The sequence below is a fragment of the Anolis carolinensis genome, chromosome 1 (assembly GCF_035594765.1).
Source record: "Anolis carolinensis isolate JA03-04 chromosome 1, rAnoCar3.1.pri, whole genome shotgun sequence".
Taxonomy (NCBI): Eukaryota; Metazoa; Chordata; class Lepidosauria; order Squamata; family Dactyloidae; genus Anolis; species Anolis carolinensis.
The window spans coordinates 193,851,221-193,867,892 of NC_085841.1; the positions used below are offsets into that span (position 1 = coordinate 193,851,221).

At 40.6% G+C, this 16,672-nt stretch overlaps 1 protein-coding gene across 2 annotated transcripts in view; it reads left to right on the forward strand.

The window, feature by feature from the left end:
- The window catches only part of ppp1r1c (protein phosphatase 1 regulatory inhibitor subunit 1C), a 59,056-nt gene extending 42,880 nt beyond the window's left edge, over nt 1-16,176 (forward strand). For both annotated transcript variants that reach the window (XM_003223912.4, XM_008115489.3), the window contains exon 5: nt 15,685-16,176. In XM_003223912.4, the coding sequence (XP_003223960.1) occupies nt 15,685-15,699 (15 nt within the window). In that variant the 3' untranslated portion in view covers nt 15,700-16,176. The remainder of the gene's footprint in view (nt 1-15,684) is intronic.
- The last annotated feature ends 496 nt before the right edge of the window (nt 16,177-16,672 follow it).

The following is a 16,672-nucleotide window of genomic DNA, read 5'->3' on the forward strand; positions in this document are numbered from 1 at the left end:
GGGATACCGGATCAGGGGGATATTATCCTGATAGTCTGCTGCAACTCCACTTTCCTTTATCACCACCAACTTCACCTGATGCTGCACAGAGAATTTTGGTGGGCAAAACTGGAAGAGATTACCCCACCACCTTCACCACCATGATCTCATTCAACTATGACCTTATCACTTTGAGAAGGGAAAGCATAGATGACAGTCCTTTTAGCATAGAGAATTGCCCCTCTTATATTGTCAGCAGTCCCATTTTGAGTTCTGCCTCCCCAACACACTCACACATGGAAACCTAAGAGCTGGCAATACATTATTTATTTATTTACTGTATTTATATTCTGCCCTTCTCACCCCGAAAGGGACTCAGGGCGGATCACATCACACATACAAGGCAAACATTCAATGCCTCAACATAGAACAAAGACAGAGACAAACGCAGCTCCAAGCCGGCCTCAAACTCATGACCTCCCAGTCAGAGTGATCTGTTGCAGCCGACTGCTTTATCAGCCTGCACCACAGCCCGGACATTAATCTTACATTCATCACATGGTCAGAATTATTTTTTTAAAAAAATCAGGAGAAACAACAATATTGAAAAGCCAAGCGATCTCTTGCCCTGCCTAAAGCCCCTTACATTAAAGGAGACTGACACCAGTTTAAAACCACTTATTTCCATTGCATAAAATTGTTTTGCCCCAAATCCCATATTATACAAGAAACTGCTGACAGTTGGACAATGAAACAGGATGGGAAACTTTTATGGTTCCCATCCCATCTGTTTTTCAGTTGGAACCATGGGAGTGAAGCGTGATAAGAAGTAGGAGCTCTGAACATGATTGCTGGCCTATGTTCAGAGTTCCCTCCTTTCAGGACATTTCTGCCTCTTTTCAATCCCAGAACATGTGATAAATTCCATGCCTCTCCATGCTTGAAATAGGCTGAAGTTTTCAATGACGGGGAAATTTCTCGATGTGATGAGGCCGATTGCAGGACTTCCCTCCTTTCAGGACACTTCTGCCTCTTTTCAACCAAGGAGGGCTATGTGTGATGGCTGGAAGTAATTTAACTCGTGTGATGAGTTCAGTGTCTCTCCATGCTTGAAAAGAGGCCAAAGTGTCCTACAATGGGGAAATGTCTTAATGTGATAAGGTCTTTGTAGTACATGTCAGATTTATCAAGTCCTGAATAGCATCCATGTGGAAGCCCCTTTCTGCTCATACAAGGCTTTGGATTTCAACCAACTTTCATTTACTGTATTTGTTAATAATAATATTGTAACTGCACTAAGAGTACTATTCTCCTGACAAAGACTTGAACTCAAGCATTTCTTAACAAGCTTTTCTTTCTCCAGATAAGCTTGAAAAAGCAATACAATAATGTTAGCTTGTTGGTGTTCCTTAATGAATGTTCAGTAAACTACAGACATGTCAGCTGAACTCACACTGAACTTTAGATACATTTTCTCATGTACTTGCCAACCCTACAATTTATGGAGTATACAAGGGATAAATCAACGTAACCTCTGGCTTCCTGCCTCTGCTTTTCTGTCTGATGCAGTGCTTAACTATCTTCTGCTGAAACCTCTTGAAATATAGTACTTCCCCATTTCCATGGGTTCAGCACCCATAATTCATCTTATAAAATATATAAAAAATACATTCTCCCTCCAGAGTTTTTGGCATGTTAATTTGAACTAATAATTATTATGCCAGGATGAGTAACAGAACAATATTTCATTGGAAAAGAAGGATATAATTACATATGATTGTCTTCAACTCAGAAGATGGGACAGGTGGGAGGAGACATATGTGCAATTAGGAATTGACATTGTACTGGGAATGTTGTGTAATTATACAAGCAGCGTGCATATGTATGAAAACAAAAGAGAACACGAGGGTTGTGGTAACATACATTCCCCCTTGGAATTTTTATGGTCTTCCAGTGCAGTTCTATGATATACTTCCACTGGATGTTGTCCGTAGAATCATACTGGGAGATCTCAAAAGGCTGGAGAGGTTTCTTTCTGGGCATTTTCTAGTCTTCCAACATTATTCTGTGGAATGCTTTTGTCACAATTCATTTATTTTAAAAGGTTTGCTATTATCTGTGGTTTCATGTTTCTGTGGAAGGTCCAGGAATGTATCCCATGTGGATACAGAGAACATTCTGTACAGAGATATTTATTTCCATTCCTTACATGACTTGTTGGAATAGTGTTTATAGGACTGTTCCATCCCCTCTGTTGCATGAAAACTACAAGGTATGTCGGGGAAACCATGTTTACATTTCAAAATGAGAATTACTTAAATTTATATAATGGAATAAAACATGAATCAACCTGCACTAGTCAAAAGGAAACAGGCATAAATATTAACCTCACTGGGGGAAGGGGGGAGTATGCATTTCAATGTGAGGACAACACAAGTTTTCTGCTTGATACGAATAAAGAGAAAAAAGTGCAGATGAAATTTGGAGAAAGATGACAAAATAGAGACTAAGAAATTTTGACATCCCTGCTCAGTCCCACAGTTAAAATAAGTTTTCTTCCATAAACATATGTACCCCACACCCACAAAGAGTCTCTTTCGATCACTATTCTAGGGATAAATATTTGTTGAATTATGTTTGTTTTTTTATGTTCACTCTCTACATTTATTTTTGACACTGTTCTTTATTGTCTGCTACTCTGCAAACATATCTCCCACAAGGATGCTTTAGAGAGAGAAATAAAAGAGAACGATCGCATGTTAAGAAAGGCAGAGAATTGTTTTACTATGCATATGTGATGGTTTCTGAGGACCTAATCACATGTCCTTTAAGCCCCATCCTAGGATGCTGCCAAGACATAGCTAAGACGGAGCCCATCACATGACACAGGGCTACTTCTGACAGGGCTCCGTGTACTCTGTGTCTCAGCAGTGTGTTAGGTAGCAGTCTTGAGAACATGGGTGACTATCTATGTTCCCATTCACTAAGTCGGGGGCAGCACGGGATCAAGCCAGGGCCAGATGGATTCCAAGGTGGGATGGTAAGGGGGCGATGCGAGACACTGCCCGATGAATTGCCTTGCTGCCCAATGGATTCACCATGTTGCCCCATGGATGGCCCCACTGTCTCCCAGTTTAAGGACCTCCATGTGATGAAGTCCTTAGATCTGTCGAACTTTCTTTTTTATAGTATATCATTCCACTGGTCTCTTTTAGCAAGATAAACAAGTGTATACAAGGAAGTTTTACTTTGCATTTCTCTCTTTCCCATTCATTCACAAAGTACATTGAGTACTCTCTTAAGGTTTGTCTTTTGCTATAGCTCAGCTAGCTTTCATCTCTTGCTTTATTGCCTTGGGCATAATCTCGCATTTTACAAGATACTTTTAGTTATTCTGGTATTGTAACCAATGGTATCCATCTACCAGTAGAATAGACATTGTTAGCAGAACAGATTCTTCCTCTTTTCTGCATCTCATATCTTTTTCAAAGAATTGGGGAACCATGTTGGGGCTCCCATCTTCTAGAGGGCACAAAGTTACATTCTACATTTTATTATGAAACAAGCTCATATTGTCTATATCTTAACATGTTGTCATTTAGATAGCAGATTTGGATGTGACCGTGTCAAACAGTCCCAAAGCAGTCACTTCTGTCCTAGTTCACTTAATGCATGTGAGGAAATAAACCAAGTCTACAAAAATTTATGCTACAACTTCTGTCTCTCAATCACCCTCAAAGATGGTACAAGATCCCTTTGCATATTGATATTCCAGACTCATCCAGCCATATCTTTAACTTCTTTGTGGAGATTTGTAAAGGGCACCATGATGTAATGGGTTGACTGGAAAGGCATGTGCCAGCAGCTGATTGGCTAAGCATGCCAGGAGCCAACATTCTGATTGGCTACTGTCTCCGGCTTGCTACTGAGAGAAATTGTTTGAGCTGGCATTTTCACCTCAGAGAGTGAAGAGAACTCTGACTAGAAACAGCCAGGGAATTAATGGTTGCCGACTCTCTGAAGCCTGATCATTTTAAGGCAATGAGGCTTATTTAAAGACTGTTTTAAAAGGAATGTTTATTCCCTCTGTTCCCTGTAAGAAATCAGAGAGACTACTGTATATATTGTTTCTCTGTTTGATCTATTGAAGTAAAGTTATTGTTACTTATTTCACAAACCTGAGTGGCATGTTATTACACTGCAGGGTAAACTTTGGTTCAGAAGCTGTGGTAAAGATTCTATTTATTTACATCTACAACCTCCAACATTCTTGGTTAAAAATGGTTATTGTGTCCAATAATGTGAAGACATGACAATGACAATGAAGAAATAATTTAATTTAATGGGTTGTAAATTTAATCTTTTTGTGGCCATGTCTGCCTTGTGACACTGATCCAGGGTTCTGATCAAAGCATTAATTTGGAAGGATTGTAGGAGTTGCAAAATCTTGGCATTCATGCAAATTTATTTAACGATATTCATTCTGAACTACAGGACAAGAATCTCTCATCATCACCAGGAGTCTGTTCTTGTTTTCAGGGTTCATTAACAAGGAGATCCATGACACCAAGGAGATATTTTATTTAATTCACAACCTGTCTTTCTCTCAACATTGCCCCAGAGCAGTTGTAGCTGTATAAATGTTACAGCACTGGCAGGATCCAGAACAAACTTGAGTATCTTTCTTAAAGGTGTGCAAAATGATATTTTTTCAAATTGAGTAACTTGCCAGACAGTTTATAAGAGAGAACTCAGAAATAATCCCGGCATTTAGCTGATGGTATAAAATTGTGAATAATCAGAACCATCACCATTACTGTCTATATAGTGACTTTAATTCAAACACTAGAGTCGACCCTACATATTTGTGGGTCTAGCATTGATTATTCATGGATTTGATTAATATGTTCTCTCTAGGAATCGCTTGGTCCTTCAACATAACTCTATGCTGACCATAAAATTGTGCTGGAGCACCTAAAGATTCCTAGAGAGAACACTTCTCTAGGCATTTGTAGATTATCCAGTGTGACTGCAGAATCACACTGGGGGACCTACAAATGCCTATGGAAATGTGATCTCACATAAAAAATAACCTGTCATCAGTTTTATGCAGCATTATATGGTTTATGAGTATTGTGCACTTCTTGAGACCCTTCAGGTCTACACATTTGTAAATAGTCATCTATCAATCAATCTCTAATTTTACTCTGTGGGGAAATGTGAATGCATCTGTGCTGTGTAACTGAGAAGAAAAGGGTCTGGGCCAAAATAAAATGTGCTATCATATAGCTAACCAAATATGTTATTTCGCAGCAGTGGGTCATAAGTAGTAGTGGCTAATGACTTCCATATTCATGGGGCAGTTGATGTAATCCAGGTTTTACTCTGAACTTCAGAGGATCCATTAAAATTTTTGATCCCTATCCCTGCCCTCAATTGGTTCAGTAGTTCCAATTGTGCCTTTGATGTTTACAGTGAAACCATGAGTGGATATCACTGACATAGGTCTTAAGATAATAGTTTCCTGTAGAGTTCAGAAAATGAACATAATAAATATGTTACAAGTCATGCAGGAAGAGAAAAGGGACCTAAGATGTCCATTCAGAAGTGTAGCCAGACTTTCTAAATAGAGCATGTTACTGTTATTGGATAAGCTGTTATTCTTAAAAGATTATTTGTCGGTCAGAACTTTTATCAGAAGTTTCCTGACTGTCTGACCCTGTTCCAATTTAGGACTAATTAGGGAAGGAAGGAATCTGCAAATCTGAGGTTTATGTGTTGGCAAGGGTGCTGGAACTATGCAAATCTTAACTGCTTGTTCTTCATTTTGCTGCATTCTCTCTTGCTCCCTTTTTCTGGGAGCAGTTTTTAAAAAGCATTGTAATATTTAACTACATGCTAATATAGTGCCCAACACAAAGAGGTGCTTTGTTCAGTGAGGAGAGAGGTTGTGTGTCAAGGAATCCTATTTCTGGGTGAATCATAAGAAGCCAGTGTGGACATGTAGGAGAAAACTGAAGCAGGGGTGTTTGGAAGAATGACGTGGAAAGGGGCCAGCCATTTTGAACACAGCCTTTTATTGTTCCTGTGCTTGTTGAGTTGTAGCAGGGGCGACAATGGCTCCATTGACTTAGTTGGGACTACAAAAGGCTTGTAACTCTGTATCAGGCTTTTGGAAGAGAAACAACAGAATGTAGAGCAGGGAGAGCAATGATCAAAAGGTTAGAAAAGGAGTTTGTTGCTCTTGGTTTCATTTCTTGCTCTTCCCCTTGTGGACTTGGGCATGAAATACATAGACTGTGTTTGGAGACAGTGATACATTAAAGTTTGGAAAAGATGTATTTTGAACTACAACTCTCAAGATCCTGATGGCTATGCTGACTGAACAATGTCTGGGAGTTGCAATCCAAAGAGCTTTCCGTTGAACTATGATTTAATTGAAGTTTATCACTACAGCAACAAATCCAGATGATCCCTGGACTTGCATACTGTCCATATTCTTCCTACTATGATGCATCCAAGAGCAGAAGAACAATTTTTGCACCTATTATGCTTATTTTATCACTATGTTTAAATCCTAAACTATGGCTGTCCTTCACTATGGGTCATCAAACCAAGCTATTTTGTTTCACGAAGCCAATTTAAGACTACAGTAGAGTCTCACTAATCCAAGCCTCACTTATCCAAGCCTCTGGATAATCCAAGCCATTTTTGTAGTCAATGTTTTCAATATATCGTGATATTTTGGTGCTAAATTCGTAAATACAGTAATTACAACACAACATTACTGCGTATTGAACTACTTTTTCTGTCAAATTTGTTGTATAACATGAAGGTTTGGTGCTTAATTTGTAAAATCATAATGTAATTTGATGTTTAATAGTCTTTTCCTTAATCCCTCCTTATTATCCAAGATATTCGCTTATCCAAGCTTCTGCTGGCCCGTTTAGCTTGGATAAGTGAGACTCTACTGTACTTGTAATTTTTTCAAGTTTTCAGGGGGTAAAACCAAAGTACTGGTAGCCAAAAAAAGAACATGAAAGCTTCCCATCTCCTTCCAATCACATTAGTGGGTGAAAGGGGAGGGAGGACTGTGTTAGCCCAAGGCACATCTAACTTTGGTCTTGCTGTTATAACATATTATATGTTGTTATTTCCAAGAAAGGTCACAGGTTGGTCTTTTCCAAGCCATAGCCAGACTAACTTAGTATCAAGGAAGCAGCTAATTCTATTTCAAACCTTGGTCTGAGAAAGATGGTGTAGCAGAATGGACAATAGGGGCATTTCTTGGACTGGACCCAGCAGGGATTATTTCCCCCATTCCAGCAGGGCTCCTCTTATGATCTTACTATAGCAGTTTTATAACTTTTCTCTGCCCTTGTAGCAACAGCCTAAGGGCCCTTCCACACAGGGCTGAATCCCGGATAGAACTGGGATATTTAATCCCTGTTCCTCCTGGGATTCAGGCCACACAACTCTCCAAAACCCTTTGCTTTCTCTCCATCAAAAGTTTCTGGCGTGTCAAAATGATGTGTCAGGAGGTTGAGGGGAGAGAGAGATCATTTGGGCATTATGAGAGCTTGTGACGGGGGAGGGGGAGGGGGGAGATTGAGAGAGAGAGAGAGAGCTGAGCATACAGCCAGGCCCATTGAGTGAGTTTTGGGGCTAAATGCGAGAGTGCACTCCTTTGGATTCCAGGAGTTTGAAGAACTGGGATTGCTGTGGGGATTGACCCCTGGGATTGTGGAAGTGGTCCCAGGAATCAATTCCCACAGGACCCATACCTAGAAAGATCTGGACCACACATTAAGGTCCAGATCTTTCCAGGTATCTAATTAATACCTGGAAACTGGGAATGCCTCAGGTAAACTGGGAATGCCTCAGGTAAACTGGGAATGCCTCAGGCAAACTGGGAATGCCTCAGATCTCGCATTTTGGGCCTGTCTGGAAGAGTCCTTAGATCTCATTCACACTGGCCAATTGCTTAAAATAACTAAAGATATGCAGGCAATGGACATTGTTGCTGGTCAAGGGCACAAAGCTGAAGACACTGAGCACTCCTTCACCACTTGGGGCAAGAGTAGCCTCTCTCAGCAGCAAAAATGTGGAGGGAGTTGGGTGGGCAAAGCCAGCTGCATCATCTTTATGCTCCTGCCTAAGAAGTGTCTAGATCAGTGGTTCTCAAGCTAGGATCCCCAAATGTTTTTGGACTTCAACTCCCAGAAATCCTAACAACTGGTAAACTTGCTGGCATTTCTGGGAGTTGTAGGCCAAAAACATTTGGGGACTCCAGGTTGAGAACGACTGGTCTAGATATTATAGTGCAAAGGTGCATAAATTAGCATCTGCAATTATTTCTAACATTGGTGAGGATCTTGCAATATCTCCTCTTTGGCAGCAATGCAGAAGTAGTATCTCTAGTTCCTCTGTTGGAAGAAGCCACCAGCTAGCCTGCAACAGAAACCTGAGGAAGTCTGAGCATACATTTTAAGGAGTTAGGCCAAAACTGAATAGGTCTTACAAACAAACATGAAGGGTTGCTTTTATTTATTTATTTATTTATTTATTTTTCAAACTTATATGCCGCCACTCCCCTAGGGCTCGGAGCGGCTTACAAGAACCGGCTAAAAGACTTTTACTTAGTCTTTTAGGAAAAGACTAAGTAAAAGGTTAAAAATAGATGCCTGGGAGTCTCTTGCCTGACTTCCTGATCTTATATGGCCTGATCTTATAACCTGTTTCATGGTAAAACTGAATATAGCAAGCCTGAATATTACAATTTTTGTATTTACGTAAACTTGATTACTCAGGGCCAAAGGCCCAGGCTATGTTTTTCCATTGTGTGTAGAAACATACATTTTTCCCATAGACAACAGTTGAACAAGCCAATGTCTTTATCTGGGAAATGGAATGTACACCCAGTAATAGTAACTACATGAAGCATTAGAACCTGGTTTTTGCCAGCTTGATATACAAGTGTCATGTCAAGCTGCCATAAGCAAGAAATACAATTTTCTCCTGCTGCTCATATCCAGGCCTAAATTCAATGGTTAGTCCCATCTACAGTAAACCCATTCAATCCACACTTTTAGACATTTCATTGGGTCTGTTAAAACTGTGACTAAAAATTGGATTTGGAGTGCTGGCTCAGTGTGTTTTCCATAAATGCAGACATACAATTAAGTAATTGGTTCACTAGTTCTATGATAGTCGGGGTTTTCTATTTGATTTAAGACATCATATTCATTTTAGCAAAAATGCCCTACTGCTTTTATATTGCATTATTTCTGAGCTATCAATATATAATAATAATAATAATAATAATAATAATAATAATAATAATAATAATAACAACAACAACTTTATTTTTATACCCCGCCTCTATCTCCCCAAAGGGGAATCAGGGCGGCTTACATGGGGTCAAGCCCGAATAAAAATGATAGCAATATATCACATTGCTTTCTGGCAGTACATAAAAGCACAGACTTAATTTGGGCCAGAGACATGAGTAGGTCCAGGTCTTTCATAGCGTAAAAATGTGAATTTAGCATATCATGTAATTCACTGCATTTTTATTTTTAAAAGATAATCCTTAAACCCAGTGGTTCTCAACCTGGGGTCCCCAGATGTTTTTGGCCTACAACTCTCAGAAATACCAGCCTGTTAGGATCTCTGGGAGTTGAAGGCCAAAAACATCTGGGGACTCCAGGTTGAGAACCACTGCAAACCATACAGAAGGACTAGGGGAGAGTGAACTTTAACCCTCTGCCCCTGCTATAGTCCTGATCAGAGTTTGCCACTCCACAGACTTTCCACTAATTAGGAGGAAACCTGCCATTGACACCAAAGAGGGGGCGGGTAATCAATCAATCAATCAATCAAACAAACAAAATAATTATTATTGGAGAATGCACTCTTTTCAGGAAAGGCTTGGGCCCCCTCTACACTGCCATATAATCAAGATTATCAAAGTAGCTTATCTGCTTTGAACAGGATTATATGAGGCTACACTGCCATATAATGCAGTTCAAAGCAGATAATCTGGATTTTATATGGCAGTGTAGAAGGGGACTCAGGGGCCCTTTACACAATTGTAGCTCTGTGAAATCTACTTTCATTGCCATGGATCCATCCTGTGGAATCCTGCAACTGGCCATCGAGGGAAGGGAGTCTCTGAATCAACTGTCAAATTCACAATTCAACAAGATGTACCCATCGCAGGTCAAGAGGAGCAATAGTGCTATAACTGCATAGTTGGGTTGCTGACCTGAAGGCTTCCAGGTTCGAATCCAACCCAGAGAGAGCGCGGATGAGCTTCCTCTGTCAACTCCAGCTCCATGTGGGGACATGAGAGAAGCCTCCCACAAGGATGGTAAAAACATCAAAACATTTGGGCGTACCCTGGGCAACGTCCTTGCAGATGGCCAATTCTCTCACACTAGAAGTGACTTGCACTTTCTCAAGTCATTCCTGACATGAAAAAAAAAAACCTGCATAGTGTAACATGTTGTGTCAGCTCCACTGGTTGCCAGTTCGCTACTGAGCACAATTCAAAGTGCTGGCTTTGGACTATAAAGCCCTAAACAGCCCTGGCCTAGTTTACCTGTCTGAACGCATCTCCCTCTATGAACTAATGCGGAGATAAAGATCTTCCAGGGAGGCCCTGCTCTCGTTCCTGCCACCGTCGCAGGCACGATTGGAGAGGACAAGAGACAGGGCCTTTTCAGTGATTGCCCCTCGACTATGGAACTCCCTCCCTGGCGAGATTAGATCAGCCCACTCCCTTCTGTTCTTCAGAAAGATGGTAAAAACTCGGCTGTGGGACAGTGCAATAAGGGAACAATAGGAAACTTCACCCTGCTGACCGGATTCGGTATAGCTGATCTGAGATGGTTTTTAAACAAGTGATTTTAAAGCGGAGATAATTGTTTTTAGTGTTTATGTATATTTATAGTTTATTTCATGTTCCGGCATTGAATGTTTGCCGTATATATGTTGTGCTCTGCCCAAAGTCCCCTTCGGGGTGAGAAAGGCAGAATATAAATGTTCTAAATAAATAAATAACAGGCCTCCTAGGCCCCCGGTGATGCAGCAGATTAAACCACTGAGATGCTGATTTTGCTGACCAAAGGGTCTGCAGATCAAATCTGGGGAACAGGGTGAGCTCCTGCTGTTAGCCCCAGCTTCTGCCAACCTAGCAGTTCAAAAACATGCAAATGTGAGTAGATCAATAAGTACGTTCTGGCGGGAAGGTAATGGCACACCATGCAGTCATGCTGGCCACATGACCTTGGAGGTGTCTACAGACAACGCTGACTCTGCGGCTTAGAAATGGACATGAGCACCAACCCCAAGAGTTGGACATGACTAGTCTAAATGTCAGGGGAAAACCTTACCTTTACCTAGGCCTGAAATCTATTGGTTCATTACAGCAGTTGCATTTTTCCAGGATTGTATAGCAGTGGTGAGGAAAGGTAGGCAAAGCTGTCTACTTCCAAGTATCCTATTTCTGTGATGTTTTCTTTCCTATATGACTGCTTATCCTACTTCTTTTTATACCCTCCTGTCACTGAGAGATTCCAGACTCAAGTCAGGAAGAACCTAAGTTCATTTTGCTATGTCACCTCTATCTGAAATATCAGTTTCATTAGTGTTAATATAATTAATATATACAGACATGCAATTATTAGGAGCTCTCTTTGTACTGATGCTTTATGATCAAAGACTCCCCCATTTAATTGAAGAAGGGTGATTATCAGCCCACTCAAAACAAGGGACACAAAGGTCTCTTTCTTTTACAGAGATGAATGGTGCAGGCTTGGAGAGTAGAGTAGCTCTATGTATGCTTTACAGCTCTGATACATCTGAAAAATGTTAGAATCTGTTCTTCTGTATGCCACAAAAGCTCCATTATGTGAATCTCAACACTTCTAAAAAGAATTGTTGTACTGAGTCCCACGCCTCTAATGCATATTAAATACTAACCTTACTGTAAATCCCAGAGAATATTTCATAAGGTTGAGACAACATTTTAAAGTACTGATTCACTTCCAGTTTTCCTTTGCATTGGCCAGATGAATCAAACCAGATGTCAGGCTTTAGTTTCTCCACTGAAGATTTCACGATGGAACTGTGGAAATATCAAAAAGTCACTTCATTTGCACAGATAATTTATCCTGAATCTGGAAATAAGCATTGAGGCAGTGATTTAATCTAAAATGCATTACAAGATCAAAGCATATTAGTGCATACATACTGAGAAGGGCTTTCATTTGAGCTTTCTTCATCAACATTAATTGGATTACATTACCTGCAGTGAAGTGAAAGCCTTTGAGGGAACAGAAAGGAGGGAAGTTAAGAAGTAACACAAAATAAGGCGTATCTTATGCATTTTTCTTGTATTGTGACATCAGGGGATATTGACTGAAGTAATTCTGAAGCAGGAGAACCTAAGGGGACAAACTAATTGTTGTGGGCTAGAAAGGAAATATGGACCCAGGGAAATCACTCCTATTTTGGGAGGAAAGTAGATAAGCATTGCCGCAAAATGGATGGCGAGCGAGAGGAAACAATACACTCAAAGCAAAAATTCCAAGCCAAGGTTCAGTCAAGCAGAGCATAGAAACCTCAGTTTTGTCACGAGGAATGCCACCTTAAGTAGAGTAAATGTAAAGGTTTTCCTCTGACATTAAGTCTAGTCATGTCCGACTCTGGGGGTTGGTGCTCATTTCCATTTCTAAGCCAAAAAGCCGGCATTGTCTGCAGACACCTCCAAGGTCATTTGGCCAGCATGACTGCATGGAGTGTCATTACCTTTTTGATGGAGCGGTACCTATTGATCTATTCTACTCAAACTACTAGGTTGGCAGAAGCTGGGGCTAACAGCAGGACCTCACCCTGCTCCCTGGATTCGAACCACTGATCTTTGGGTCACCAAGATCAGAAGCTCAACAGTTTAACTCCCTGTGCCACCGAGGGCTCCCTGGTGCTACCTTAGCTGAGCAGAAAAGGATGCAGTGGAGCACAACTCTAGTGACTTGGAGTCAGGAAAAAGACTGAAACAAAATGGAACATTCTTGGACCAATATAGTATTTTAGCAAAGAAATGTGTGGCATTCTAGGCCCTTTTTTAAAAAAAGATGATAGATAGAGGGAGGGAGGGAGGGAGGAAGGTTTTGTTAGTAGTTGTCCTCTGGAATGATAGTCACTTTAGGAGTCCTTTCTTTAATGACCTTGTATCAGTAAGGATCTCATCACAAAAGCCAGAGAATAGTGGGGAACATTGGAGGAAACCAAGGGGCAGTGTCATGCTGCATTCCTTTGCTGTTGTGGGATCTCTTCCCATGACATTTCCCCACTGTCCCAGGCTTCTACCTCCTTCCTACCCATAAGGAGTCAGGTGTACACCCGGCTCCTTTAGGTTCCGCTTCTCTGTGTTCCTGGCACGGAGCTCAAGAGAGCCCTGCCGGAAGTAGCCCTGCATCATCTGATGGTCTCTGGGGGACTCAGTTCCGGCAGCTCAGAGAAGTGGGGAAAATATGCTTCTCTGCCTCAATGTGATGAGGTTCTAAGACAGAATGGTTGTCAGTTTAGTGAATCACAAACTATACGTCAACAGCTGGTATTCAACATTTCTTTTATACATATATTCATAACCTAGACTTATGGATCTCTAGCTAATTTGTATTCAATAAGATTATGTATGAGGTTTGAGTTCCATCTTGGATGAGGTTTTGGCTCCTAGGATTATCCTAGGATGCTTCCAGGATGGAGCCCGATGGAGCCCATCACATGACACAGGGCTATTTCTGGCAGGGCTCTGGCCTGGTTCTGTCCTGGAAGCATCCTAGGATGATGATGATGATAATAATAATAATAATAATTATTATTATTATTATTATTATTATTATTATTATTATTATTATTATTATTTATTTATAACCCACCCTATCTCCTTGGGGCCCCCAGTAGCACAGTGTGTTAAAGCGCTGAGCTGCTGAACTTGTGGACCAAAAGGTCCCAGGTTCAAATCCTGGGAGTGGAATGAGCGCTTGCTGTTAGCCCCAGCTCCTGCCAACCTAGCAGTTCGAAAACATGCAAATGTGAATAGATCAATAGGTACCGCTCTGGCAGGAAGGTAACGGCACTCCATGAAGTCATGCCGGCCACATGACCTTGGAGGTGTCTATGGACAACGCCGGCTCTTCGGCTTAGAAATGGAGATGAGCACCAACCCCAAGAGTCGGTCACGACTGGACTTAACGTCAGGGGAAACCTTTACCTTTACCTATCTCTCTGAGGAGACACAGGGCAGGTGAACCCCAGACAACACGAGGATCTTCCCATGTTCTTATTAGGTAAGCTGGGGAAAGTGCAAGGGGAAGCTGGGCAGTGGCGGTTTCTCCCATGGGATGGGGAAGGGGGTGATGTTGGAAAGACAGAGCACAGGATGAGTTTCCTCTGCTGCCCACCGGATTTGCCTCATTGTCCCACAGATGCCCCCAGCTTGAGGACCTCAATGTGATGAGCTCTTTTTGTTAAACTATGTAACTGCCCCACCATAGTTCATCTTAAAGCCAGCTGTTGAATTGAGTCAAGGAAGTACATTCAGGTTCTGATTTGGGTATAAGCAGGATGATGTTTCCATCTCCTCCTGCAGATGAGCAAGATGGTGACAATCAGAAGATTCCCTGTTGCAAATTCTTCTCACAACCTTGCTTGCTGGAGAAAAGGGTTTGGAAATACCGTTCTCCTTATGCTTTGATCTTAAGCCCTTATTTAGTTATTCAGATGTAAATTCTTAATTGGTGTAGAATAGTGTGATTACTACTAACTGACGCTTGGGTACTTGGGTGGAGAGTTACAAGGAATTCATGCAGTCCAAATTTGATGCATTGTGGAACTGCTTTGGGGAACCTAAATGCACGTAAGGCATCAGATCCTATCTGATCCTGGAAGCTAAGCAGGGTCAACCCTGTTTAGTACTGGGGTGGGAGATCCCAATGAATTCCAGATGCTTTAGGCTTTATTTCAAAGAAAGTACAGTAGAGTCTCACTTATCCAAGCTAAACGGGCCAGCAGAACCTTGGATAAGCGAATATCTTGGATAATTAAGGAAAAGCCTATTAAACATCAAATTAGGCTATGATTTTACAAATTAAGCACCAAAACATGTTATTCAACAAATTTGACAGAAAAAGTAGTTCAATACGCAGTAATGTTATGTTGTAATTACTGTATTTACGAATTTAGCACCAAAATATCACGATATATTGAAAACATTGACTACAAAAATGTATTGGATAATCCAGAACCTTGGATAAGCGAGTCTTGGATTAGTGAAACTCTACTGTAACTGCAAAACCATATCTGAGTATTCCTTGTCTAAGAAAGTCTTATGAAATTCATGTGATCACCTTACATCAACAGGTGAGTTTGAAGACACCCACATACATGACAATAGACAAAACATACCTGCAAATCAAAAATGATGTCTAGCTGATCCTTACTTTATACATGCTATTGAAATCCAATTTTACACACTTGATAAACATAGGCATTTTATATGTTATCACACTAGAGACCTTTAAAACACCCAGTAACCTTAATTGTTAGATTTCTTCAGCATTGCAAAGCAATGTTTTGGGTTTTGGATTTGGAAGTTGTATGCAACTTTTAAAACAGGGTGTTTTTTTGTATTCACAGGGATTAAACATATAAAAAAGCAGAATGATGCAGCATTCCCAGAGGAAGATGAAGGAGACAATGAAAGAGATGAGGAGTGGAGCCCATAATTGACACCAGGCATCTGTGGAAGAGCCTTTATTGTCACTAACTGAACTGCTAACATTTCTGTCCTTACAATGGAACTCCATTGCTTATGTTCCTGGCCAGTCTTCATCTCCGTATCCAGAGCAGAAGATGGATTTTATGGGAGGAATTTATGGCACCTTGCAGAATTGGTGTATATTATCTTATATCTGGAGACAACCATTTCTTTTGTAATGACTTTACTTTGTTGGGGGGAATTACTTCAAATATATACTTCGCAACAAACTGAGGCTTCTATCACAAGTTTAAAATTTAAATTTTAAATGCCAAAGTTTAAATTCTAAATATGAGCTGCAGTCTAAGATCAGTTGTAAATAATACAGATTTAAATGCAACAAAATAAATACAGCATACATTTAAAATAAATGGTGTTTTGTACAGTCTTTCTAACCAGCAAAATTCCAGAATCACATACCTCTCTGTTCAGAAAAGGATTTTCTAAGGAAACTACTATAAACTGACCTTTGAGTTATCATCCTGTTCCCTCCCTCCCTCTTTTCTCATTCACAGTCATTTTCTTTGGGCATTCCTAGTCAAGCAAGCAACTGGTTTTCCTGAACCTATGTGCTCTCTGGGAGAGCAATTGAACTGAAAAGTTCTTCTGTCTGACCAATTCATTAATGACTTTGGCTGGTTTTCTCAGCTTTTTACCTTCATCACATACTCTTTTGTATGTATCCTGAAACATCATGGTTGCTGGTCAACTTACTGGCCTTTTTCTTTCTCTCCGAAGGGAAGAAGAGGGGAAGAAAAGGAGCGAAATAAGGAAGGCATTGTCTTCTTGTTTCCTATAATTCACCTTTTAGGTTACTTTATCAATAAAACTCCTCTTTTCTGTAAAAGTTCTGGAATGTTCTTTATT